The sequence below is a fragment of the Brachyhypopomus gauderio genome, chromosome 19 (assembly GCF_052324685.1).
Source record: "Brachyhypopomus gauderio isolate BG-103 chromosome 19, BGAUD_0.2, whole genome shotgun sequence".
Lineage (NCBI taxonomy): Eukaryota > Metazoa > Chordata > Actinopteri > Gymnotiformes > Hypopomidae > Brachyhypopomus > Brachyhypopomus gauderio.
In genome coordinates, this window is record NC_135229.1 from 9,905,353 (window position 1) to 9,930,724 (window position 25,372).

The 25,372-nt window shown below is 45.5% G+C and overlaps 1 protein-coding gene across 4 annotated transcripts; it reads right to left on the reverse strand.

Annotated features, from left to right (window-relative positions):
- Positions 1–447: 447 nt before the first annotated feature.
- Positions 448–21,715, reverse strand: pik3cb (phosphatidylinositol-4,5-bisphosphate 3-kinase, catalytic subunit beta). 4 transcript variants are annotated; one of them, XM_076980871.1, is made up of 25 exons: positions 21,351–21,715; positions 20,120–20,198; positions 13,052–13,121; positions 12,123–12,303; positions 11,160–11,388; positions 10,047–10,267; positions 9,754–9,936; positions 9,366–9,530; positions 9,008–9,097; positions 8,397–8,648; positions 7,826–7,922; positions 7,566–7,696; positions 7,318–7,368; positions 6,901–7,089; positions 6,700–6,821; positions 5,842–5,985; positions 5,615–5,714; positions 5,241–5,428; positions 4,979–5,088; positions 4,769–4,847; positions 4,291–4,458; positions 3,942–4,065; positions 3,555–3,700; positions 3,257–3,389; positions 448–3,061 (listed from the first exon to the last, which is right to left on the reverse strand). In XM_076980871.1, exons 4-25 carry the CDS (start codon positions 12,270–12,272, stop codon positions 2,930–2,932), a joined length of 3,204 nt encoding a protein of 1,067 aa, XP_076836986.1. In that variant the 5' UTR covers positions 12,273–12,303; positions 13,052–13,121; positions 20,120–20,198; positions 21,351–21,715; the 3' UTR covers positions 448–2,929. The 4 variants fall into 4 exon arrangements, with proteins under 4 accessions (XP_076836986.1, XP_076836985.1, XP_076836987.1 ...); XM_076980870.1 differs by having other exon boundaries at positions 21,189–21,715; XM_076980872.1 differs by lacking the exon at positions 21,351–21,715 and adding an exon at positions 20,847–20,866.
- Positions 21,716–25,372: the final 3,657 nt, after the last annotated feature.

The following is a 25,372-nucleotide window of genomic DNA, read 5'->3' on the forward strand; positions in this document are numbered from 1 at the left end:
GAATCTCTCTAATGTACAGAAGTCAGAGTTCCTTTAAGCCTGAAGTCTTGTTCCTTAGTTATGTATAGCACTTTGGACATTTTTGATTAATAATGCACTTACTTCCTTCTCAGGTTTATTCTAAAAATGTAAACATATTTGCAAAAATTCTAACTGGTTTATCTTTCATCACAATTATTAATCAGATGTGAGAACATTTGACAGACACTTATGCAGGTCTCTCAACATGTTAACTTGAAGAGTGGTGTGATCACACTGAACTCCCAGTAGCTACAAAATCAGAGTTAGAATCAATCATGTGAATGAAGGCCCAACCCTGAGGTCATCACCCTGGTAATGCTGCCAACCAGGAAGTGACCTGGTTCTTCACCAGGAAGTGAATAATCATAATCATTCCCAAGTTCTTTTGCCAAGAAGTCTTAAAAAAAATTCACAAGGTCCTCCACAAAAATAAAACCAGTGAACTTTAATGAAAAGGGGGGGAGGGGGGGTACTTTAATAGCATTCCTATGACATGAGTAAGGCAGCAGATTTCAGAGTGTGAAGGCTACCAGTGGACCAGTTAGGAGACGCATGCACACACACGCGCTCCTGCTAACACATTACAGCTCAATATTGCACCAACACACTTGGACAGTAGATAATCTCCTCAGTAATGCAGGAGTGCACTGGTATTAACCCTTTGATAATGCTATCAGGTCAATGCTGTGTCACCTGCTGATACAAACACATTTGTTAATGACATAAAAGCCTTTCGTCACTCCCTCAGTGTTTTACATAAACATGGACGCCCGTGAAGACAATTCAAGCAGCACTAAAGATACCCAGCAGGTTATTAATAATATAAAACATCCATTATAAAACATACACAGCTACTTTGTGTTCAAGGCGGTCATCCTAACATGTGCCGTGTAAACCAGAACGAGTCTGATTTGAAGGTGGGTTTGGGGTGGGAGGTACGGGTCCAGTTACTCTCATCCCAAGTGCATCGTGCACGTACAACTGGCTACACAGGACTCTGCAACCTGCTTTTTGAGTACAACACTGTATTAAAGACGAAATCAAATGAAATATTCTATACGCATTAAAAAGTCATGGATACTGTCTTCTGTCTTACAGGTGACATCAGACAAACATGACGGTCTGTGCATACCGAGGTTGATCTACTGCAGAGACGCGCTATTGAAAGCGCCCTTGAACGGCCTTCATGGACACGATGACATAATGGACGTAATTCGGGGCTAAATGAGGACAGTTACATTCTTAATCTCAGGTTTGCACTACAACACAGCTTTCAAAGTGGCCCAAAACATGCCTCTCGCAGCTGACCTCTGCCTACGCCATCAGTAGTCTTGGACATAAACTCCTGTTCCTCTGAGGAACCTCAGTCATTAAAGTGCAACGTTCCACAGACCAAACATGCTGGGCTGGACTTCCTCCGCTCCGCCTTTGACCCAATTTAGTATGTGCTGAGTGAAGAACTCATGTAACAGATTACAGTAGTTCAGCAGCCATTCTTCATTGGACAGGTTGCCAGAGGTCAAGGGTCAGGGTGGACCCTAACCCTAGGGTGTTCCATGACCCCTTGAAGCCCTTCAGATGTTCCAAAGAAAAGCTGCATGTTAAACAGAAAAGCTATACTAGCACCTCATGACATTGTGACTAACATGAAGCTCCAGGGAAGAGAACATGATCACAGACCCAACACTACATCTCCAGTGGCACACAGGTGACAAAAACAGTCATTTATCAGGCAAGCTATACATATTTCAGGACAAATAGAAACTTAAAAATTATATATATATATAAAAAAATCAAAACATTAAATATTTATCCTAGAATTCCAGTGTTTGGAGATCTCACATAAAGTAGTCTGGCACATACAAGGCAAACGTAGGAGGGAAGCGTACAGTGATCCAGGCCCGCAGACCCGGGGTGCGCTGGGTTGGTCTTCCACGGGCGGGCCGAGCCTTCCAGACGGTCACTCACGCTTCCGCCTCCAGCTCCTCAAAGTCCATCATCTTACAGTCTTCCAGTGTTTCTGTGCAAACTCCATCGGCTGAATACACACCGTTTCCCCCTGTGTATGTGAATGTGTGTACGGGGGAGCTCTTGATATGATGAAGTAATAGCTTAGTAGTATATCCACAATGCTAAACGCCCTCAGACTCACTCAGCCTGGCTGCTCAGATGAGCAAAGATTGCAACACCCTCAAGTTTATATTCAAGCATGTTTGTGTCCAGTGGAGGCAGCAGGAATGAGACATGAGGAATGAACTGGGCTTCCTGTAGGTATGGACCACCTTCCCAAACTGCTCCGTCTCACCCAGCACACAGTTCATTCTCCCAGTAGATCAGGGCCTTTCCGAAACAGCACAGCTAAACGGTTTAAAAATGCACTTGATGATTCCACTCTGGAATGTTTGAGTTTCTGTTTGAGTTTCCTGTTCATATTGTGTTTCCTGGTCAGTTCCAGAGTGCCAAACCTTGGTCCCAATGGACTGTCTCTTCTTCGAAAGACCAGCCTAGGGTGGTGGATGCTTTCAGTTCAAACCCTTCACCATCTTCACTCACACGCTCAGTGTGTCTGTCCCTCATCGTGGCGAGGTGCTCTTAAGTCAAGACTGCTTCCCAGCCTCAGGAGCAGAGGTGTAGGCCCTTCTCCAACACCCTGGGCTCACTCTCCCATCCAAAGGGGCCGTCTGACTAAGAGGCCGTTCTCCAAGCTGTTCTCACAGACCACGTACATTTCTACAAACTCCTCTGATCACAACAATCAAAACCAGCAGCTTTTAGTCGTTTACTACTTAAACAGTGCTTAAACAAGCAATCGACCATGAAGTGGTCTTCACAACTTTGTGCAGGATCTTTAAGGTGGTGTGCTTCAGGAATGTTCTTCCAGGCTCCCGTCCTGGTCCAAGCGACTCCGTTAGGAGGGGTGGGCCACGTTGTGAGCCATCCAGTTGACTTTGGTGGTCCAGCTCTCCCGGAGAGCCTCGTCAAACTTCTGTCGAAACTGTTTCAAAGCGTCTTCATCCGTTTTGCCCAGAGCAAGCGAGTCCTGCAACACACGACTAGTTACCTACACGTCTAGCACTTAACTTGGCTCTGGGTTACACATTCAGAGTTGATTCTTGATGCAAAACCTGTTGTAGCTAATTCTCTTTAATCCCAAATCTGTTCTTAATCCCTAACCTGAAGCTGCATGAAGCAGAGACGTGAAGAGTGAGGCGTGTGCAGGTGCAGACGCTGGTACCTTTAGATACTGAATGTCCTTCACAGAGGTGAGTTCTGGCAGCCCAGCAGTGAGCATCAGAGCAAAGAGTGTGATGAACAAATTTCCATTCTTCCTTAGAATGAGATACGCATCCTCACAGTTCTGCCTGAAACTACACACACACACACACACACACACACACACACACACACACACACACACACACACACACACACACACACACACACACACAGTAAAAGACCTGGAAATAACATCATTATAAAATGTCCAGCTCATTTTGTGTGTACATGTGCGCGCTTGAGTGCGTGTGTCTTGCCTGCCAAATTTCTCGGTGTTGCCAGTCTTGCCTTGCTGAATGACGTGTATGAAGTCGTGCGTGAGGATGAACGGGACCCTCTCTCGTTTGATCCCAAACTTTGACTTGAAGTTCCCCAGAATGTGACCAAAATCGATATGGAAAAGCTGCCACACACACACACACACACACACACTCTCATTATCATGGTCTCAAGCTTTTCAGCCATGTCATTCATTACAAATACTGTTGTGATAATATCTGCATTTGTCATGTAAAGCCACTCAAACACTGACAGTGTGTAAAAAGTTCCATCAGCTGCTGTGTACTGCTGTGTACTGCTGTGTACGGCCCACTGCAGGGTGTTTGGTTCTGTGTCCTATAGGTGGCGCCATTACTGCCACTGACCTGCCCTGTGCTGCGGACCATGATGTTGTCGCTATGACGATCACCAATGCCCAGAACGTAGGTGGCGACACAATAACCAGCACAAGACAACGTGAACTCCTCAATGGCTTTCTCCAGAGCATCGCTATGGCAACACAACAGACAACATGTAAGATTTACATTTCGTTTCTGCAAAAAGTGGATACGTGCTTCACCAATTTTAATACACAAATACACGTGCATATGAGCAGACAGCACTGGACACATGCTTGTCCACAGCGATTTTCGCACACGCACACACACACACACACACCCCACACACACCCACACCCACACCCACACCCACACACACACACACACACCATCTCACCCAGGGTTCTTGTCCTTCAGCCAGTTGAGCAGAGCGTCCTTGTTGAAGGCGGCGGCCGCCGCCATGTTGCTACTGTTCTTCTGAATGTTGGCGATGGTTTCGGAACACGACACCACCTCGATCAGCCCCGTGCGGTCCCCCGTTGCCAGGCATCCATACGGCACAATTCTGAAATTGAAACAAGGCGGTCACGAGTGATGTCCCGCAACGTCACCACGAGGGACGGGGACTTCAGGACTTCATCCAGCACTGCACTGTGGAGTCCAGGCAGCACAGTGGAGCCTTTCCATAGCTCCCACACCTCTGGTTTAATGATCCTCTCCTGGTGTAATGACCCTCATGTCCTCTCGACATCAGTAATGCTGATAGTGTCTATCTGATGAACATATGTGCCAAGCTGTGTTCACTACCACACACACACACACACACACACACACACACACACACACACACACACACACACACACACACACACTACCTGAGGTCCAGGCTTGCCTCCTTCCACAGTATGTCCATTAACCGTAGAATCTGTAGAGTCAACATGTCCTGCCTCAGATCTGACGGAGGGAAACAAACTCCTTTCATTTCATTTGCATTTCATTCTCACTGTGTAATTTATTCCTGATACCTTTGCCTGCCCCTCCCACACACACACACACACACACACACCCTTGTTCTCGCCTCTTACCATCTCCATTTTTGAAGATGATTCCCAGTGTGTCTCCCAACAGCAGCTTGTTATTGTAAACAATCCACAGGGGTTTCATTTTAGAGTCCATATACCTGCACCTTTCCACACTGTGAGGGAGAGAGAGAGAGAGAGAGAGAGAGAGAGAGAGAGAGACACACAGACAGACAGACGGACAGAGAGCGTGAACATGAGTCCATCGGAGTAGCAGGCTCCTCCGGTACTTAGACGTCGTCTTCATGACCTCCATATGTTTTCTTACTTGACGCCAGCGAGCAGGACCTGTGGGTCCAGCGGGGAGTGCAGGTCTGACAGGATCTCGATGAAGCCCGTCTGTCTGAGGCACTTCATCATGGCGTCCTTCAGCTGGGCCTCCTTCGTCTTCTTCGTCTTGATTGTGCCCAGTTTGATGAGCTCGTTGACGGCCTTCAGCTTGCTAAGAGCCTCCACCTGTACTCGACCACCGCCCCACGCCACAGAACATCAAAGTGTTGAAATAACAGGGAGGGAAAGCGTACGGACACGCGAATCTGATACAGAACCGTAGACCAGTGGTGTAGGGCTGCTTGCGCTACTGGACGCCAGATTTTCAGGTGACGCTGAACACGCTACACCTGAAGGTGGTGACGTCTGTACCTGTTTCTTCAGCACCTCGATGTGTGGTACGCTGCCTCGGCAGTAGGCCTCCAGGATGAGGGCGAACTGCACACACACCGCCGGCATGTGAATCTCGGACCTGGAAGCATGCAAACGTGCGCACACACACACACACACACACACACACACAATAAATATGATGGTGTTTTCTCACACACACACACACGTCTGTGAGACGCAGATAAGCGCAGAGACGCGGCACTTGCCTAAGATGCCAGAAGAGGAAGTGTCCGATCTTGCGGTTGGCCTGAGCCCGTTTCAGCAGGAAGTGCGTGAGCGCGCAGTCGTAGTACGGCTCGTATCGCAGAACCTGCACCAGCTGCAGCAGGTACTGTGAGAGCTCGTCATCACTGACACGAGAGAGAGAGGAGAGAGAGAGAGCGAGAGGGAGGGAGAGTGAGAGAGGGTCACGGGTTCGTCGCAGGGCCGTTATGCAACCGCTAACAGGACTTCCCCACCACCCCAACCAGCAAGCATCCTTTACTTAAGCCAGTTTAAACACAAAACAAACGAGACATTTCATTTACTAAATGACACCACTGGATAAGGCAGCGTTCCTGCTCTAGGACTCTGTGCGAGTTTGTGAAGCTACCATGTGGCAGTGTGCTGTATGCTCAGCAGAGAGATTCTTGACATCTCCCTCTGATCCATTTATCGATCCGTCATTGACTTCTGATCAACCAGATCCACTTCTGCTGGATCTTCTTGATCTCACCATTCTTGGTGTACTTGACGCAATCGCTCGAGGAAACCCCACCAGTTGGGCGGTTACTGAGGCACCGTCCTGGACTCGTCTACCAATCACCACGCCCCCCCCCTCTCTCTCTGGTCATGTGATTTTCCCATTCAAATGGGGATCCACACAGAAGGTGATTCAGGGAACACTCACTCATTTTTTTTACATACAGGGAAACTCCAGTGGTGAAAGGACAAGTGTCTAACAAAATGGGCATTTGGTGTACGTCACATTTGGCGTACGCCACATTTGGTGTAGGTAAACATCACACATCACAGCCACTCTACACCTGCCATGGAGGAGAGGACGTCACACACACAGCTCTTACCTCATGTCCTGCAGACAGTCCACAGCGTACTTTCTGACGTACTGATCCGGATAGTTAAAGTCCAGCAGCTCTAAAGCATCTCGAGGACTCAGTTTGGGCCAAATTTGCAAAAGAGCCTGCAACTAGAGACACAACAGGCACGGTGTGAGAACAGAGAATGGTGTGTATGAGAATGAGTGTGTGGTGTGTATGGTGTAAAACCTGAGCCATGTCCTCATGTTTGCTCCATTTGACGGAGAGCAGCAGTTTGGGCAGAGACTGGGGGAAGTTCTCCCTGCAGTCATAACGTAACGTCCAGATCAGGTCCTTCTCGTTCTCACACAGCTGAGACAGAGGATCACGCTCCATGATCTCCTTCAGCTCGATGTAGAACTTCTTCCCCCCTCGTCCCTGCACACACACACACACACCGCAATGGTGCATCATGGACACAACTTGGACTAGCATATGTCAAAAGTAACAATGACAACTGTAGTACATACTATTAGTAAAATGTTATACACAATATATACACACATTATAATTGACATATATTTAGCTTGTTGAGAATATTGAATACATTTCCTGGCATTTTGATCATGTCAATTTGTGTGTGTGTGTGCGCACGCACAAACTTACCATCGACAATGCGTCATTGGCTCCAGCGATCTCTGCAGCTTTCTCTAGAATCTACAGGGCAGGGCAGGGCAACACACGCACGCGCACACACGCACACACACACACACACACAACCTTGAAGTGTGTCGCTCGCAGCGATGGAAGCGGACCGTGTGTGTGGTACAGTGTGTGGTGCCGTATTCCGTAGTGTGTGTTTGCTGTGTGCTGTTGTGTTGGTCATGCAGTGTACTGTGTTTGCGTGTACCTACTTTGTCAAATGGGGGAAACACGACCGGGTGTGGAGAGTATTCTGGGAAACAGATATGCAAAGCAGTGGCATTCTCCGTGTACGGATTTGTCTGGATCGTTCCAATCGGGTTCAACATCTCCTCCAGCTCATCTGACATCACACACACACACACACACACACACACACACACACACACACACACAATTATACTACAATCCAACATGATAAATTCGATTTACATTTACCCAGTTGTTAAATTCCGTGTTTTAAATTTCTCACCAGGAAAAGAGGACCAGGTATGCAAGATAAGGTCACCAGTCTTCATGTGTCCTCTGTAGTCAAACACCATTGTGTTTACCCATGCGATTGGGTAAAGCTGGACAAAAAGACAAACCGAGACAGAGAGAAATGTAGGACAGTTGTGGTTTTACGTCTGTGTGTTTTGCAGATGTTTTGCCAATCGAACTACAGATGTGAGGAAAGATGTTTCTGAACCCTGTGGAATTGAGTTTCTCGGATGAATGACTCCTGAATTTTTTGTTTGATATTTAGCAAATGCTTCAAAGACCTTAAAAACATACAGGTCATTACTGGACAAACAAAACAGGGTCAGGCCCGAAGGAGGAGGAGGAGTCTGTCTGCTGCAGCTGGTGAAGTGACCATCGAACAGGTTGAGAAATACCGAAGACAGAGACACTCACAGGAACTGTCTGGTTACACAATCTGTCCATGAGTACACGACCGTGTACACAGTCATTTGTCTCCAGACGCGTCGAAATGGACATAAATTCAAAAGGGTTCCTGAACATTCTTCCATGAGTTTGTGCGTGTGTGTGTGTTTCCCTCTCACCACTTTCCCCGACTTCCGGATAGTCTGGTGTTTGTTCATCTGGGTGTTCTTGGTTGATTTCTGCTTCTTGACCTTGTCCATGACGGCGTAGATGGCGAAGCAGAGTCGTGCCATGCGGGGGATGTCGCACACGGAGATGTCGAAGTCCAGCGTCTTGTTCCACACGTGCTCCACGCGCCCGCTGCTCTCGTTGCTCACCGCCACCTTACACAGAAGCTCCGCCCCATGGAAGAGGCCGGCACGCACCTGCACCTGCATGCCCACACAGCACAACACCAGTTAACTACAGGAAGAGCCTGGTTTCAAATAAAACCCCGCCCACCAAACAATTAACACAGAGTAGGATTATGAGACCTGATCCAATAACTGTATAAAAAGTCAACACAACTGTTGGGATTGGCAACGATGATGTGAAGTCGGCTTGAAAGCTCATTATTATTATACATTATGGTCAGTCAAAGCAATTTGTAAAACTAGCTGATAGTTTTGAGCATTGTGGTCAAACACAAGAGTGCAGTGGAGAGCGACTGCTAGGGTCGGGGGAGGTTATAGAAGAGTGCGTTTGGATGGGAAGCAGGGGAGGGGCTTATAAGAGAGTGGGCGGGGCTTACCTTTGCCGTTTCCTCTGCGTTGACCTTAATGCCTTTGACCAATGTGATTTTGAACAGAGCGTGAACCTCCCAAACACACGTATGCACCTGCTAACGAGACGAAAACAACGAGAAAACTGAGCGAGACGTTATTAAAATTTAAACATTACAGCCCTACATTTACATAATCTATATGGCTTGGACATATAGATATAGTGGCGGTTAGCTGTGCTAATGTACCCACCATTTTCCATTATAGTTTCCTATTACAGTCTGAACAGTTCTCAGTGCACTGATGTGTGCAGACACACCCACAGGCCCCACACGCCTCAACGGTCTAGCTGGTCAGTTCTGGACTAATAAATGGGAAGCCACCTACTGTGAGTCCTCTCCTCTTAGGGGGAAGGGGCAGGGGATTTGAAGACTTCCAGGTCAGCACTCCACCAATGGTGCAGATCTCGCGCTCAAACATGGCCTTTACCACGCTGCAGTGCACCAGAGTGAGATGGGGGATGTCCTGGGCTAGCAAACAGGATCTGATGTACTACACACACACACACGCACGCACACATGCACACATGCACGCACACACATACAGAGTTAGTGTCAGTGTAATGTCATGGTGGTGGTGGTTACAGCGTGGTTAACACGTACGACTTCAGCTGGAACATTTTAGGGCCGTTTCACACTTCAGAAGATGACGTGCAGTTCGGCGTTCTTTAAACTCAGATGTGGGGTGAAGTGTCGTTGTGCCGGGTGAGTCTTACTCTGTAGTGGTGAAGTGGGTGATCTCCAAACAAGAACTCCAGCTTCCCGCTGACTCTAAGCACATAGTCTCCAAGGCAACCTTCCTCTTCCTCGGAGCCGTGAGTACTGAGCCATTTCCTGAGGGCCTGCTCGGTCAGCTCGGCTGCAGTGCAGCTCGAAGGAACTTTCAGACTCGCCGTGTCCTGGGTGGAGCGGTTGACAAATCACAGCGTGAGCCACCATGTCATCATTCCCCTGTGAATATAGTGTTTGGGCTTCCTAAAAGGCAGGTGTACGCATCAGTGCGTGTTACCTGGGACTCGTTGTAGTGCATGGTGATTTTGATCCCACCCTCATTCCTGTCACCGTAGCAATCAACAGGCCCCACCTCCATCTGAGGGGAGAAGCAGCTCTGAAGCCACTCCACCCACGACATCATGTGCACACACTGCATTTTCTCCTCGCTGACGCGTTGCATTTTGGATCGAAAATCCTTTACTTCCTGGTCCTGCAGCGCATCCAGCTCATGGAGCCCTGTGGGTACACAACATAAGAAATGATTCATTCGAGATGAGGAGAAATGATTCATTCGAGATGAGGAGAAATTATTCATTCGAGATGAGGTGAAATGATTCATTCGAGATGAGGTGAAATGATTCATTTGAGATTCATTCAAGCTTGTTCAAGATCATCCTGAAAACCTCCACCTTGCGCCTTTGCCTTCAAACTTTCTTCAAAGTCTGACAGCCATGTAAACCCCAGCAGAGCTGGCACTACATGCCTTCACCACTCAAGGCTTTCTGTGATCGATCCATTCCTACTCCACTTCAGTTTCTGCGATCTATCCATTCCTGAGTTTATTTCCCACTGCCCACTTGCTCCGAGCACACACAAGAGAGAAAGGTTGTACCAAGTCTGCTCCATAGACAGCTGTGGAATTACAGGGAGTTAACTGAACAGTTCATTTGTGGACTGTTCATGATAAAGAGCCACAGACAGCTGATCTAATTCCGGGGGAAAAGGATTCGCCGTAACCCCACGTGAAGGGGTTGGTCAAACAACAGTATCAGAGTTCTGATCTCAGTACCTACAGTCATAAAACAACACTCTGCTACCACAGATACAAGTCGATACGAGGCCGACGGACGCTGTGAAGTTTGTGGCCAGACAACATGAACATTTAAGAGCTTTAAAAATGCATCCACTCAACTAGGAATCATTAGCTGGTGTAGTGAGTGTGGAAGAAAACAACTTGAGTGCCGACACACCCTAATTCCATCTTTTTTTTTATAAAGACAAATGATAAACATCAGTGGTTTTCCAGAAGGTCTCCGGATAATGATCTCCGCCATCACAGCGCTACAGAGCAAACTGGCCATGTGTGATTTCCATCACTGTTCAGTGGTGAATATTCTTCAAGTGTCACCTTTGCCGATGAGCACCCCGATCTTGGAGTCGAGCAGGCGCTCAGCACGGCCGCAGTTGCGCGCGACGAGTCTGAGCACGGGCAGGAAGGGACGCACGTCGCACAGACGCCGGGTCTCGTCCTCCAGCTCCTCGTGCACCGCCACTTGGTTCACGCACTCGAAAATGTGGCCTTCCATCTCCCCCAGCAGGGAGAACAGGGGGTAGGCCTGGGCCTGCCTCCATAACATCTGGGGAGAACACAGACAGAACCGCCGTGTGAGTCCGGCTGGGACACGCAGAACGGCACAAAGGTTTGTTCTCCTCTCCTACAAACAAAAAGGCTGCTGTGTTTAGACTTTCAAAACAGACAAACATCCCCCCCGGCATGCTGCTGGATGTAAGCGCGGTCGCTACTGCCCAGCGAGACTGAGGGGGCACTCAGGACATTGAAGCTGCTTATCCCACAGAAGACCGGGACTTGCTGGAAGACAGACTAAACAGGGCCTCTGTCAACTCATTAATTTGGCAGCAAAGTTGCTTGGTCTTTTTGTTATACGGTATTACTGGAAATTCAGTTCCAAAAACGTTGCTCTTACTTACATGATATCAGAGTTTTAAGAACTAAAACAACACTGGATGTTTATTTTTAACACACTTATGGGCCTGGAGATAAACTACTGAACAAATGCATATGTGAACAGGACGTTAAGGCCAAAGAAAACACCATGGTTAAACTACTACACCTACATATGCTCATATTTCACACTAAAACACAAGCTTCTTATAAATCTATATCCCAAAAACTAATAAGATTTAAAAATACAACATGCTTACATGTTAACCTTGAACATGCTTTTTGTTTTTATTCTGACATAGAAGCATACATTATTCAATAAATAAAAATGTTTGTTTTAATTCTCTGAGCTACATCTACTATCACGTAAGAGTGGTGTGATGTGGTGTTTAAGGCAAGCCCACCCACCTGTTTGATGTACTGGAGAGAGCTCTCTCGGGGAACATCCATCTGAATGTAGACTCCAGTGGGTAACAGGAAATCCACAGTCACCTGATCGTCTCCATCCAGGGCCGGCTCCACCCAGAAATCCAGCAGGTCCGTCATGGCGGGAGGCATGGCAGAGAGACCACAGCCGAACCATGGGACCCTAACCAAGCCAAAACCACATACAATTACATACAAATCACCAAACTACATACACATCAACAAACCCAGCTTTGAAAGAACCACACAAATGACACAAGACCTGATAGCTGCCAAAAATCAGCTAGTGCTGCTACAGGTTGCACCCACTTAAAAGTTCTTTTTGTTATTAATGAAGTTTTTCATTACAAGCTACCAATTACCTCACCTCTGGCCCCTCCCTCTCCCGTACAGGGACACGGACACATTTGCCTGCTATAGAGAGGGTTTGCCTGCTATAGATAGGGTTTGCCTGCTATAGAGAGGGTTTGCCTGCTATAGATAGGGTTTGCCTGCTATAGAGAGGGTTTGCCTGCTATAGAGAGGGTTTGCCTGCTATAGAGAGGGTTTGCCTGCTATAGAGAGGGTTTACCTGCTATAGAGAGGGTTTACCTGCTATAGAGAGGGTTTGCCTGCTATAGAGAGGGTTTGCCTGCTATAGAGAGGGTTTGCCTGCTATAGAGAGGGTTTGCCTGCTATAGAGAGGGTTTGCCTGCTATAGAGAGGGTTTGCCTGCTATAGAGAGGGTTTACCTGCTATAGAGAGGGTTTACCTGCTATAGAGAGGGTTTACCTGCTATAGAGAGGGTTTGCGAGAGTTTACCTGCTATAGAGAGGGTTTGCCTGCTATAGAGAGGGTTTACCTGCTATAGAGAGGGTTTGCGAGGGTTTACCTGCTATAGAGAGGGTTTGCCTGCTATAGAGAGGGTTTACCTGCTATAGAGAGGGCTTATCTGCCAGTCAGCTGCGCGGGGAGGGGAGAGGTGGGCAGGGAATGCCACATCTGAAAGAGACGGAGGACAGTTAGAACAGTTCTGCACATAGACAAGATCTGTCGCCCAGGTCAGTCATGAAGAGGGTTAAAACAAAGTTCTTTAATAATGTCAACAACTAACACACATCTCTGTTTCTGGGGACATATCTAATCTACTGTTAATAACAATAAATGCATTAAAACCAAAGAAAAACAAAAAGAACACGCCCTCTCCCTCCTTCTCTACCGCCCTGAACCCGCCCTCGCCCTCCTCCACCGCCGCCCTGAACCCGCCCTCGCCCGCCTACTGTATCGCCCTGATCCCGCCCTCGCCCGCCTCCTGTACCGCCCTCGCCCTCCTCCTTTGATGCCCTGAACCCGCCCTCGTCCTCCTCCTGTACCGCCCTGAACCCGCCCTCCCCCTCCAACGCCCTGAACCCGCCCTCCCCCTCCTCCTCTACAGCTCATGCGCCCCGCCCTCTCACCAGCCAATCATTGAAGTTCATGCATCACCCTGCGATTCCCAGGACCCAGCTGACCATACAAGAACAAACCAGTTTTACACTGATCTGACAGATGAACAATTACTACATCCCTGGCCTGGCAATAGAAGCATCACAATAATTCATTTACTAATTTCAGTTCTTGCTTTAAGTACATACACGAGCAGGACAATATTAGACCTAAATAATGTGGAAGACAACCAGTACTTGGTTTATTTTTTATCTTAAGCAGCAACATTCATTACATTCAGCGGGAGATGAAACAAAAAAGCTAATTTCTAAAAACTGACCACATGTGGACAACATGAGGAGTCTGGAGCTCCTTGTGCGTGCACCAAGAACCGGCTTCTCTTTAATGATGCATTATTGCTACTTGATACTGCAATGCTGACAGTACAAACACCGAGGACAGCGGCGGAATGCAGACATGCTTGCTGACAAATCTCAGCGGTTCCGCGTGTGTTGTGAGCATGCTGACCAATCGCTGCCTGTCATGGGTGGGGACTCTAGTAAACAATGCTGGGTTGTCAACAGATCCATCATCGTTCTTGCCTTCACCGTCTCTTCTCTCCTGCTAAATTCCTCTGCAGGTTTCGGCGTGTTCACAGTAAAGATTCCATGAATTGCACATGTGCGTGTGCGCGCACACACAGGTTTGTAGGGCATGGACACCCCAGCCTATAAATCACGTGTGCACAGCCAACATGCTTAATGCACCGCACATAATGAAAGTCTGATTTTCATTTCTGAAAATTTGGTTTTTGAAATCTCTCACGAGTCCTGACTAAAATCCAAGCAAGCATCCACTTGTTCATGATGCATTCTGATGATCTAACCCAGCCTTTAAAATGGCTAATTAGACCCACAATTCAATAGTGCTTGCTGTATACACACAGACCTTTTATTATTTAAATCATCTCTCAAATAATAGAAGCTGGATACCATAATATTTAACAACTGGTGTTAAGAATAGTTATAAACACACCAATTTGTTTTGCACTATTGGGAAGATTCCTTTTAATTGAGGAGGTGGGCGTTTATATTTAAATGAATGATATTTTGATAAACAGTGTGCTTGTGAACCTGCAACCCTCTGACCCATCCTGCTTAAATCCTGCATTCTTTACAGCAGTGCTGCTCCTGTACCGCAAACAACTGGATGTTTAGCGTAATGTCTCCATCGCTGCTTTCATAGAGAGGAACTCATCACTGCCCCCCTGAGCGGAGGTGGAGTTAGTGCGGTAGCGAAAGCCACCCGTTCAGTGAGGTAAAAATGAGCAGACGGCTGGTGGCACAGCTGTAAGGACAGCCTACGTTTTAGGACTGTACACTCACCTCTTCACTGAGTCACTAAGCACTTAAATACACCGTTTCCATTCAAGACAGAACTTTAGCCTGATAGTACTCAACGCCCTCCTCACACATGAGACTAAAACATACTTCTGTAAAACCAGTATTTTTGGGGACCCTGCAAGCTATAGTTAAGCCTCTCGGATCGTATTTTTGAAGAATTCCCACACAGATCGAGAGCCAGTTTTCAAGCTCCAAGCGATGTCGATTTGCTTCTGATCTGGAGCTTCTTAGTGACCTCCTGTCGGTGTTTGGAGCATCAGGATCACAATCGGGGCTAAAATTGTGTAGTATTAACTCATGTCACTGAGGGGAAGGGCACATGGCACCACTACTGCTAGAAATTATGATCAAAATCTAATGTACTAATCTAATCTAACAGTGTTCTTACAGACGTAAGAAGATGGGAGTACAAGCCGATTTTGAGGACCTTCTGGCTTCATCCAAAAGCAGTCTGAGTTTCAGCTTAGTCCAGCACGTAACACCTCCCTGGCACAAACCAGCCCACCCATACTGCGTGCTATAAAACCTCTGGAATGATTTGTATTTGCTTATGAATGGCTTCTAAGTGTCACTTGACCTTTAAATGACTTCAATGGTCTTTCCCCCTAAACAAGATTATAAAATGGTCTCGTCTTTTCCACAACAGGCGGTGCCAAAAGTTCCCCCCAAGAGTGTGACACGTCAGTGCCGTGAACCCAGGTGGGAGAAACGGGAGTGAAAGTGAAGACAGCACTGAGGTCAAAGGGCATGGAGTTTGGAGCTATGGAAAGCCTTATGTGTAAAAAAAAATAAAATGAACAAACAGCTAAAAAATAAAAAAACTTAAATACATAATTGGCCACCCCCCCCCCCCCCCCACAGTGTTTACAGCTGCCAGGGACGAGTGATGTGTGAAGTATTCCCCCTAACCCCCATCACAAGCACCATTATGGGATTCATCTAACCATTAGCTAATGTTAGCATTAGTGCCGTGTTTAAGGACTCTATGAACTGTTCTGGGTCTCATGTTTGCAGCACCCTCTCCTCTATATCTAAAACACACTGGCTGTATGCATCAGAGCCCGTTTTATTTGGGGGGGAAGGATTTTGCCCAGACGCACACAGCGTTCTCACATGACTAGGAGAATTGGTCTATTCATGGCTCTCGTCACTACTCTGACCTCCCCTCTAGTTCTATTTGTGTGTGTGTGTGTGTGTGTAGGCTTTCCACTTTGTTTGTATCCCCTGACTGATGACATAATTACGCCGCCATCACAGTCACCCTGAACCAGTGTCACATGCAGCTGTGTACCACACACACACCTACCTTAATAAAACTGCTCACTATGAGTCACATGCCCACTTATTCAGTTATTTTATATGCTCCAAGGTCCACTAGTATCTGTTGGTTTTGTATTGATCATAAACACAGAGGTAAAACAGAGGTAAAACAAACCCTAACCCTCAAGTCCTCGGTTGGAGGAGTCGTTTCTTCACAACCCTCCAACTGTTCATCAAAACCTCAAATGATCCAAACATAACCACTCAAAATTCACTAAAATATACAAACTATTGTTTATTCTGCTTTTCACAGGTTTTGAAGCAACGTAGGTTCTCTTGGCTTAAGGACACCGTTTTAGAAGTACCTATCAGCACAACCAAAAGATAAGATCCTAGCAACACCCCAAGCAGCGAGTGCTCACCACATCTGACCCAGAGTTACTGACAAAGAAACAATAATGCTGGTCTTAGTGTCTTTCACTTAACCAGCGTCACTCTACAGACTCACAATGGCTACAAAGTACCACAGTTTGCTAGTGGGGAAAAGCCTTGGTTCTCAATATTTAATGGCAAAGACATTTAATAGTATCATGGGGTGTAACATTCATGACTCAAACTGCTTAGCTATGAAGTTCTAGAAGATGGATACTTGCATGAACTATTGTGAATAAATGAAAGACCTGTGAAAACATTTGAAATGGAGTCAAATCAAAGTTTTTTTAGTGCCAACATGAAAAAATTATCCAAAATGCAATGTGTGCGAGAGAGAAAGAAAGGGACAGACAGACAGACAGGCTGTCTGACAGGAAGAAAAAGAGGCGGGGCTAACAGCTTTTCCACGTTGTTCAGGACGTCCACTGCGAGGGCTTCCGGAGACCACAAAGGACAATCCCCAAAACAGGTGTAGAGAACATGGGCCCTGAACAGAGGTCTCCCCAAAACAGGAAAACCCCACACAATCTACCGGTGGTTCCTCCTGCTAATCCACAGATACGGATAAGAGAGGAGAATGCGGTCAGCGACGGAGCACAGAGCCGTGGACGAGGTGAAAAGGAACCACATTCCCGGCCCGAGCTGATGAGGCAATGCTGCAGACAGATGGGAGACGTGGATAACAGAAACCAGGGAGTCAGGATAAGCTCCTCCATGGAATGTTCCATCAACAGATAGCAGAGGTGGCTGACGTAAGATAATCTGACCAATAGGAAACTGGCTGGAGGAGGCAGGACTAAAGTACAGAGGCACAAATCAAGGCAGCACAAGATCGAGAACTAAAGCTGATTCAAGCAGAGGCGTGCTCCACCAGAGGAGTACCAAGATGAGGACAGTACCATGTGTCCAGCAGAGAAGACCCAAGATGAGGACAATACAGCATGCAGAAGCAGGATGCTGGATGTTGACAGAGAAAGCACACACACTGAAACCCACAGTGGCAGGGATCATAGTGGAACATAAGGATGTGAACAGGACCCCCCCCCAGTCCAAATGGGAGAAACTGCAGAACGTTGATCTAGATCCAGACAAATAAACAAGTAAAGGCAAACCAGCAAGACACAGGGATAGTAGATATGACGCAGAACGGTTGTAGATCATTGTGGTAGATAAGAAGAGGAAAGAAAGAATGTGGAAGGTTCACACCAAGGTTTCCCCAATAGTGATGAAGATACTTGGGGCTCCACCCAGAAGTTGGAGGAGTGACAAACAGATCTCAGCAATGACGACTCTCAATCCAGCAGAGCACGGTTCCAGGAACAGATAAAACTACACAACTCCCACAGATTGCAGTCCGCTGGTAGAAGAACATGCTTAAAGTTCTTCGAAAGAAATGAGGGGTGGGGCGTGGAGACATGGAAGAAGCCATGACCCCCACCTGCTCACGCAGCATTGCTTAAACTTCTCAAATCACGAGGTTACTAATTTTGCAAACTTTTGAAATAGGTCAGATGGACAACATGGACACCATCAATCTCTGTGCTTTTTTTTTTTTTTTTACCCCATTTGCACAAAGCAGCTTCCTGTAATTCCAGTATTGCAGAGGCAAACACTGTGATTGCACTGCCACTTGCTCTCCTGGTTACATCACATGCTTCTGTGCCTGTTGCCTCTATAGCCAGTGAGCAATTGTTTTTAATGTAATACACACAGTTCCTTTTAGAGAATATGGACATAATATTCCTAAATAAATATAGAATATAAACATACAACAGGACCTTTACCCAAGAGCTTTCCAAAGCCCAAAACACAACCATAACAGATTAAACATAGCTGTGCGTATGTGTGTAATTATACATATACGAGTTTCCAGAGAAACAGGACATTACAGAGGGCCTTCATCAACTGTGCAAGCAAAGTGCTTTATATATAAAGTATAACACATATATGTATACGCATATACACACACACAAACATCACCGGTGAGGTCATATTCCCTTTCACAGCCCGATAGCCCATCTGAGCTGTTGGTTACAGAATGACAGAAAGCCCCAAACAGGATGCGCTATCTAAATGTGTTTCGATTTATTACTTTAGGGAAAAGAAACAAATGTGTAAATATAAAATCGTTATAGCTGTCATAAAATACACACTGAAACGTGGTTCAAAATAGCCGCTAAATCCCATGATTGTAACATTTCACAACTTCCCTGATAACATGTTCTCATTCATTCACTTAAATGAACGTTTACAAGAGAGTTTACAGTAAAAACAAAACATGTTTTAACATTCAGACCTCATGTTTACAATCAACAGATCATAGTAAGGGAAAAATCTTCTCAGTTTTCCTCATCTAGGTGAACCTGATGGGCTCTAGATTGAAGGCACAGTAATCTAGATAAAACTGATGGTCTCTAGATTGAATACACGGTACACGACTGCAGTACACGTGTGCCTCCTCCCATGAACACCAATTTAAGACAAACAAGTCCCATTCCATGAGGTCTTCCATGGCACCACACGGCTATGTGCCGAGATGCACAGGGACAGGGAAGTCCAGCAGCAACCCATAACCACACAAATGCACTTACTCGTGTCAGCAGAAAATACTGCAGTTGAAAAATAACCGATTACCAGACATGTGAACAACACTTGGCGTCAACAGCCAACACAGTGCAGGATCACTCTACAAACTCAAATCAATCAGTAATAAAACGAACACAAAAGATAACAATAAATGCCATCGGTTCTGCCCACTGACATTGGATATTTCAAGACTTGATCACTGATGTTTCAGTCCACATTCAAATGTCACCATATAAGAGTAATGATTTTAATTACCTCATACTATATTTGACCATCTCAGCCAATCAGGCTGCAATGCAACTTTTTTCTGGATTATACAAGGACAATGAATGAATGAATAATGAATAAATAAAAATTTAATAACGCCACATGCATGGCATTATGTTGAAGCTACAATAAACTTAAGCTTAGTTATTTTGTCTTTAGTTAATAAAGTAGGTATGTGCCTTATTTAGCTTACTGACTTGAAACATATTTTAAGTCACAAACGTTAACCCTAAAGGGCTCATTATAACCTGCTTCTGTAATTATGAACATCTAAGTCACTTATGTGCTTCTTTTCCTGGAGTTGTGTTCAAAATCACCAATGAATGATGTCAACACCACTGCAGTCACACAACGTAGCCACAACGTGTTAACTTTATGACTGTATGAAGGAACTTCTACAATGTAATGCCTCACAAATACAACAAACCAAGAGACAAGACAGAAGCCCAGAGTTTCAGATTCTCATAGATTCACGTTTCACGTCTGTCTGAGGCATCAATGGGTCAATCTCTGAAATTAAAGGACATCTGTAGTTTCTAGATGGCAAAGGCTAAATAAGGTTCTTCTAATCAGTAAATAAAGGAACAAGTTAAATAAAAACAGTAAATAATGTACTGTAATACTTACTGTAAGTAGCCTTCACATCAGTAGAAAATCCCCTCAAAAAGCTGTATCCTGTCCAGAAGGGTTCTTCCTTCCACTAGACCTATGAAACAATTAAACGTTCAGGGAAAAACGCCCCACTTTCTTATTCTGTATATAGCCCTCATAGTTCTAGTTTTCAGACGGGCATTATCACACAAATGTACTTTATTCCGAGTGACACTAAAATATGATGATGCCACCGAGTCGGCTCTAGGAAATGAACGTGTATGTTACTCCACGCAGACGCCTATGAAACCGTCGGCGTGCTTTCTTCCGGGGCCCTTCCCTGCCTCTTTACCTCACGACTGCACTGCTTTGGCTGGATACAAACCAGTGAGAGAGAGCATACAGTGCGGAACCGTTCATTAGTTACAAAAACAGCTCGTAAAACTACTAAACCACTTGTTTAAAACCACAAGACCCCCCGGTAGAGCCGCCCGTACCACACGCCGGCTGGTCAGTGTCGGGTGAAGTTTATAATTAGATACATGTTACAACTACAGCTGCTGAACGCCAAGATGACCACACACTCCAGGTTATTTAGTTGCGACGTCGAAACAAGTTCAGATAACTGGCTAAAAACAAACAGAGAGAAAACTTTAACACATGTAGCTTATATTATAGGGTTACCGAAAAAAAGAAATATCCTAATAGCGAAACGGTTATAATAGGAATCGGAAACTTTGCAAAGGTAGGTCTACCTACTCACCTGTTTGAGCAGGCGAACCCAACTAGCTACAGCACTAAAGGTACCGACGCTCTGGTGAACTATCCATCATATGATGAAGTTTATTAGGCTCGTTATTAACCACCGACACGGACAACAGGTTCGGTCGGTACTTACTGGGAGCCACAGGAACTGGGGAATTTTAAAATCTAAAATGGCATCCGCATTCGGCAAGCTGAACGCTGCCCAATATAAATAAACCGGTGAGCCGCCGGCGTGCAAACGAAATTATTCGGCCCGATTAATCCCTTATTAAATTAATCGCACTTGTTCGATACAGCGTTGGCAATTTTAGTAACGTCTGGAGAAGAACCACGCACTCACCTCCTGGCTGCCGGACCGATGTCGGAAGCGTTACTCCACTCCTAAGCCTACACGGAAATAGCGAGTGAACTACGAACAAAAAAAGTCGTTCGTTCCAGGACGGAGTCGGTGGCGGAGACGCGTCTGGGCCCGCGAGCGTCCCCGGTGCGTTTTAGCGCTCACCTTCCCGCCCAAACGTCGCTGCGCAGGTGACCGCACGCGCTCGCTTCCCACTTTCCTTTGCACGGTGAATCGGAACCGCTGCGCCGTTTTTTCCCTTTCGTTTCGTTTCTCCAGCGCGTCCCCCCTGTGTTTACACGCTCATAGCGGAGTGTGGTCGCGTTGCCTGTCGACAAAGTACCCACACACACAACACTGTGCAGTGATTTCAACCGGAAACGCGAACTTCTGAAACGCCCACGACGTGAAGCAAGGGCCCCGTCCCTCCGTGGCCTCTGGTAGCTCCAGACGCGCCCCCATAAAGTCCGTGAATGCTTCGCACTGTAGGCAACCCTCGCCACTAAAGCGCTTCACATCGATAATGCATGAAAAAGAAAACACGGAAAAACTAATATTTTTTCAAAACAACTAGTTGTTTTGAAACTTGGACCTGTATAGCTACTGACGCCAAATTATGCAACAACCTGTGAAATCACTCTTAAGACGGAAATTCTCTAAACACGCGCCACTGCAAAGTGGAAGCGTTTAGTGCAGACTTAATTTGTGTAACGATAACCTACAACAACGACTATTAATAATAACAAAACTGATCAGCTGAGGTCTTACGTTTAACAAGTTTCTCTTCTAAAATGAATAAATATTTAAGTTTGGTCTTATCTGGTAATGCAGCACGTCTTTAAAAAACAATGATCTGTGCTTCTAGGACCTGTATGTTTCTGTCAGATACCCCTGAAGAAAATGATTTTTCACGGAATAAATAAATTCAAATTAAGTTTATTGTGTCCATGGACACAATAAACATAATTTGAATTGATTAATTCTGTGAAAAATCATGGATCATGGACCATGTCACACATACACAGGACACAGGAGATGGATGAAATATATAGTTGATGAAGGACCTCTGTCCGAAATGTCCTGTTGTGTTGTGTACTTACTACATTTTCTCTCTCTCTCTCTCTCTCTCTCTCTCTCTCTCTCTCTCTCTCTCTCTCTCACTCTCTTTCTCAGAAGTAAAATTACACAAGAAGTAAAAGTAAAAGTAAAAGAACACAATCATTATAATGTCAGCATAATTACACACGTACACACATCCTTACCTCGAATCTATATGAGGGGGAGAGAGAGAGAAATTAGATGTAGTAAAGTACTCAGTTTCCAGAGAAACAGCACATTTTGGACAGAGTTTAACTTTGCTTGCAAATCTACTGTTTCTCTGGACACTGTGTACTTCACTACATATTTAATATCTCCATATCTTACCTAAGTACAGGCACTGGATGTGAGATTGGTACAGAAAGAGTGGGATGCAGTGGCAGTTGTGTGTCAGTAAACATATATCATGCTGCAAGCTCTCTTATATGATATTGCCTGTAGAGTGCAGAGTAATGCAGTAATGGTAGAGAGGGGTTGCTGCTCCATACTGTAATTCCATCTCATTGATGGTAATGGACATCTGCTTGATGCCTGCCGTGCTTCCTGGTCTTGCTAACGTTGAGTGCGAAGCTCTTCTTCTGGCACCAGTATGAGGTCACTGATATTCTCTCCAAAGGTTGTCATCAGCAAATGTAATAATCAATAATCCAGACATTGTGTGTGTGTGTGTGTGTGTGTGTGTGTGTGTGGCTGTCCTGTCATGTGTGTACAAGGAATACAGCAGAGGGCCTAGCACACAGCCCTGGGGCACCCCTGTAGAGCGAGTCGATGAGGAGGAGGTGATACTGCCTGTGGTTACCACCTGCTGACAGCCTGACAGGAAGTTGAGGTTCCAGCTGCACAGAGAAGCGCGTAGCATGTAGCTTCTTGTCGAGCTTTGAGGGGACTGTGGCTTTGTACGCTGAGGTGTACTCCACAACAGTACCATCACACGTGGGTTCCTCCTGCCCAGAGGTGAAAGCGGAGGGTGTTGTGTCAGGGCTACAGCGTCATCAGCGGATCCGTCTGTTTTTAAGAACACATCCAGGAATGCTGTCTGGACTGGCTACCTTGTGGTGGTGGGAGTTGGGGTCTCGTTCAGGGGGGTGGGGCAGGATCTACCTCAAAACAAGTGGGAAAAGTGTTTCATTCATCTGGGAGTGACATGGAGGTTTTCCTTTGAAGTCTGTTGTTCATGCATGAATATATTGGACGCTGTCCTTTGACCAAATACACTTGACACTTCTGCACATAACAATCTCCTCAGTTCTTCTGAAAAATACCAGATTATGAACAGGACTGTTTATAATGATGTTTCTGCACGTAACACGTCGTAGAGCCTTTGTCCAAACAGGCAATTGACTCTCTCCTTCCCAGAACCACAATCCTCATGCTATTAAGAATGCATATGATGTTAAATGCTCATGAATATTTCAGGGCTTCTTAGATAAGTGTATGATCTGATCTGACCACCATTTTCTTTTACCTATGCCAGCAATGTGCACACATGCTGTCCCTGTATGCTCTGTTCATGTGGATGCTGTGCTGTTCCTGCATGTACTGTATACATTGTTCCTACATGTTCTACTGTTCCTGTATGCTGTGCTGTTCCTGCTGTTCCTACATGCTCCGCCCATGTTGTTCCTGCAAGTTCTGCTGTTCCTGCATTTCCTGCTCTTCTCAGTCACACTTCACACTTAATCTATTGGGAAGATCAGGTCCAGCATTCTGCTGGCAGGACTTTGCTCCTTGATAGTTACTAAAGCACAAATCCTTACACTTGTAGGACAGAGACAGGAATACTGCTGCTGACTAGATGTTGGGAGATATTTGGAGATACTAGAAGTTACTAGGAGATATTAGGAGTTTGGGAATAGCTTCAACAATCATGAAGGTAAATACACAGGCTACATATTAGGTTACATTAGTCTGGATATCAATTAACAGTGTGTGTCAGCCTGAGCACAAAGACTCATAATCTGATATAAGGAGAATTAAATATGGACTCTGGCTTGATGGACTAAAATGAATTTGGTCTAATGAGTCACTTTACCCTTTCTGATTCTGTGATGTATTAACACTGAAAAAGCGTCTTCAGCCTACAGTATATGCTGGTGAATTTTGCATGAGTCATTAGGTCTGATTGATTTGTAGTGGTTGCATAAGAAACAAGGAATATGAAACCATTTTACATGAGCACAGGCTGATATGACTGCTGTGTTTATCTTTAAAGATAATCATGGCCTCGTCGACTGACTCATAACGGAGGTCTGATCCTGTCCTGGAGGTTCCAGAATGGAGTGTGATGCAGGTTTCTCCCTGTTCCTAAAAAAAAGTTTTATTTACTTAATAAAAATTATCCACTACGTAATTACACACAGCCCAAAACCTGCATGAGAGGAAAGATTAACACTGTTCTGTAGACTAAATGTCCTTACTACCTGTCAAATATTACATTACATTAATTATTTTGTCCATCTTTGTATTCTATAATATCCTTGTATATTGTCTCTTTCAAACTCTGTGAATTTGTGTGTGTGCATTGGGCGTATTTATGTGTGTGTGTATATGAGTGTGTTTGTGTGTGTATGTGTGTGTGTGTGTATGTGTATGTGTGTGCTTGAGTGTGTTTGTGTGTGTGTGTGTGTGTGTGTGTGTGTGTGTGTGTGTGTGTGTGTGTGTGTGTGTGTGCGTATGCTCCTGCTCCAATCCCCTGCTGAAGGGATTGGTGTTATCATATCTCACACAGTCACCTGATGTGTTACACTAGCTGTGTGATCTTTTACTGGATTGGATCTGTTTAATCTTGCAGGTTGTTCAGTTTGACCATGTGATTCACCCTCCTGTGATAATAAATAGCCTCCTATAAACTCATCTTAATTTTCTTTATTAAAATCTTTATTACTACACTGCCTTATGACTACTGAACCATAAAGACGCAGCTAACTTTATTACACTGTATAACTGTTCACTGTATGTTAAACCTCCAGCTAGCTTTATGTACTCTGTGTATTTATTTATTATTTCTATTATTTCTATTTCTATTATTTCTATTTATTCGTTTTTCTAGCAATTTTCTCTCACTGCCACCCCCTGCTGGTCCATTTGGA

Bases quoted from the DNA above. Each gene is read 5' to 3' on its own strand.
- pik3cb (XM_076980871.1), bottom strand. From the start codon at position 12,272: ATGCCTCCCGCCATGACGGACCTGCTGGATTTCTGGGTGGAGCCGGCC. The intron at 5,089-5,240 runs GTAAGAAAACAT...TCTCCCTCACAG, and splicing joins GTCCTGCTCGCTGGCGTCAA to TGTGGAAAGGTGCAGGTATA. The intron at 3,701-3,941 runs GTCAGTGGCAGT...TGTGTGTGGCAG, and splicing joins TGGTCCGCAGCACAGGGCAG to CTTTTCCATATCGATTTTGG.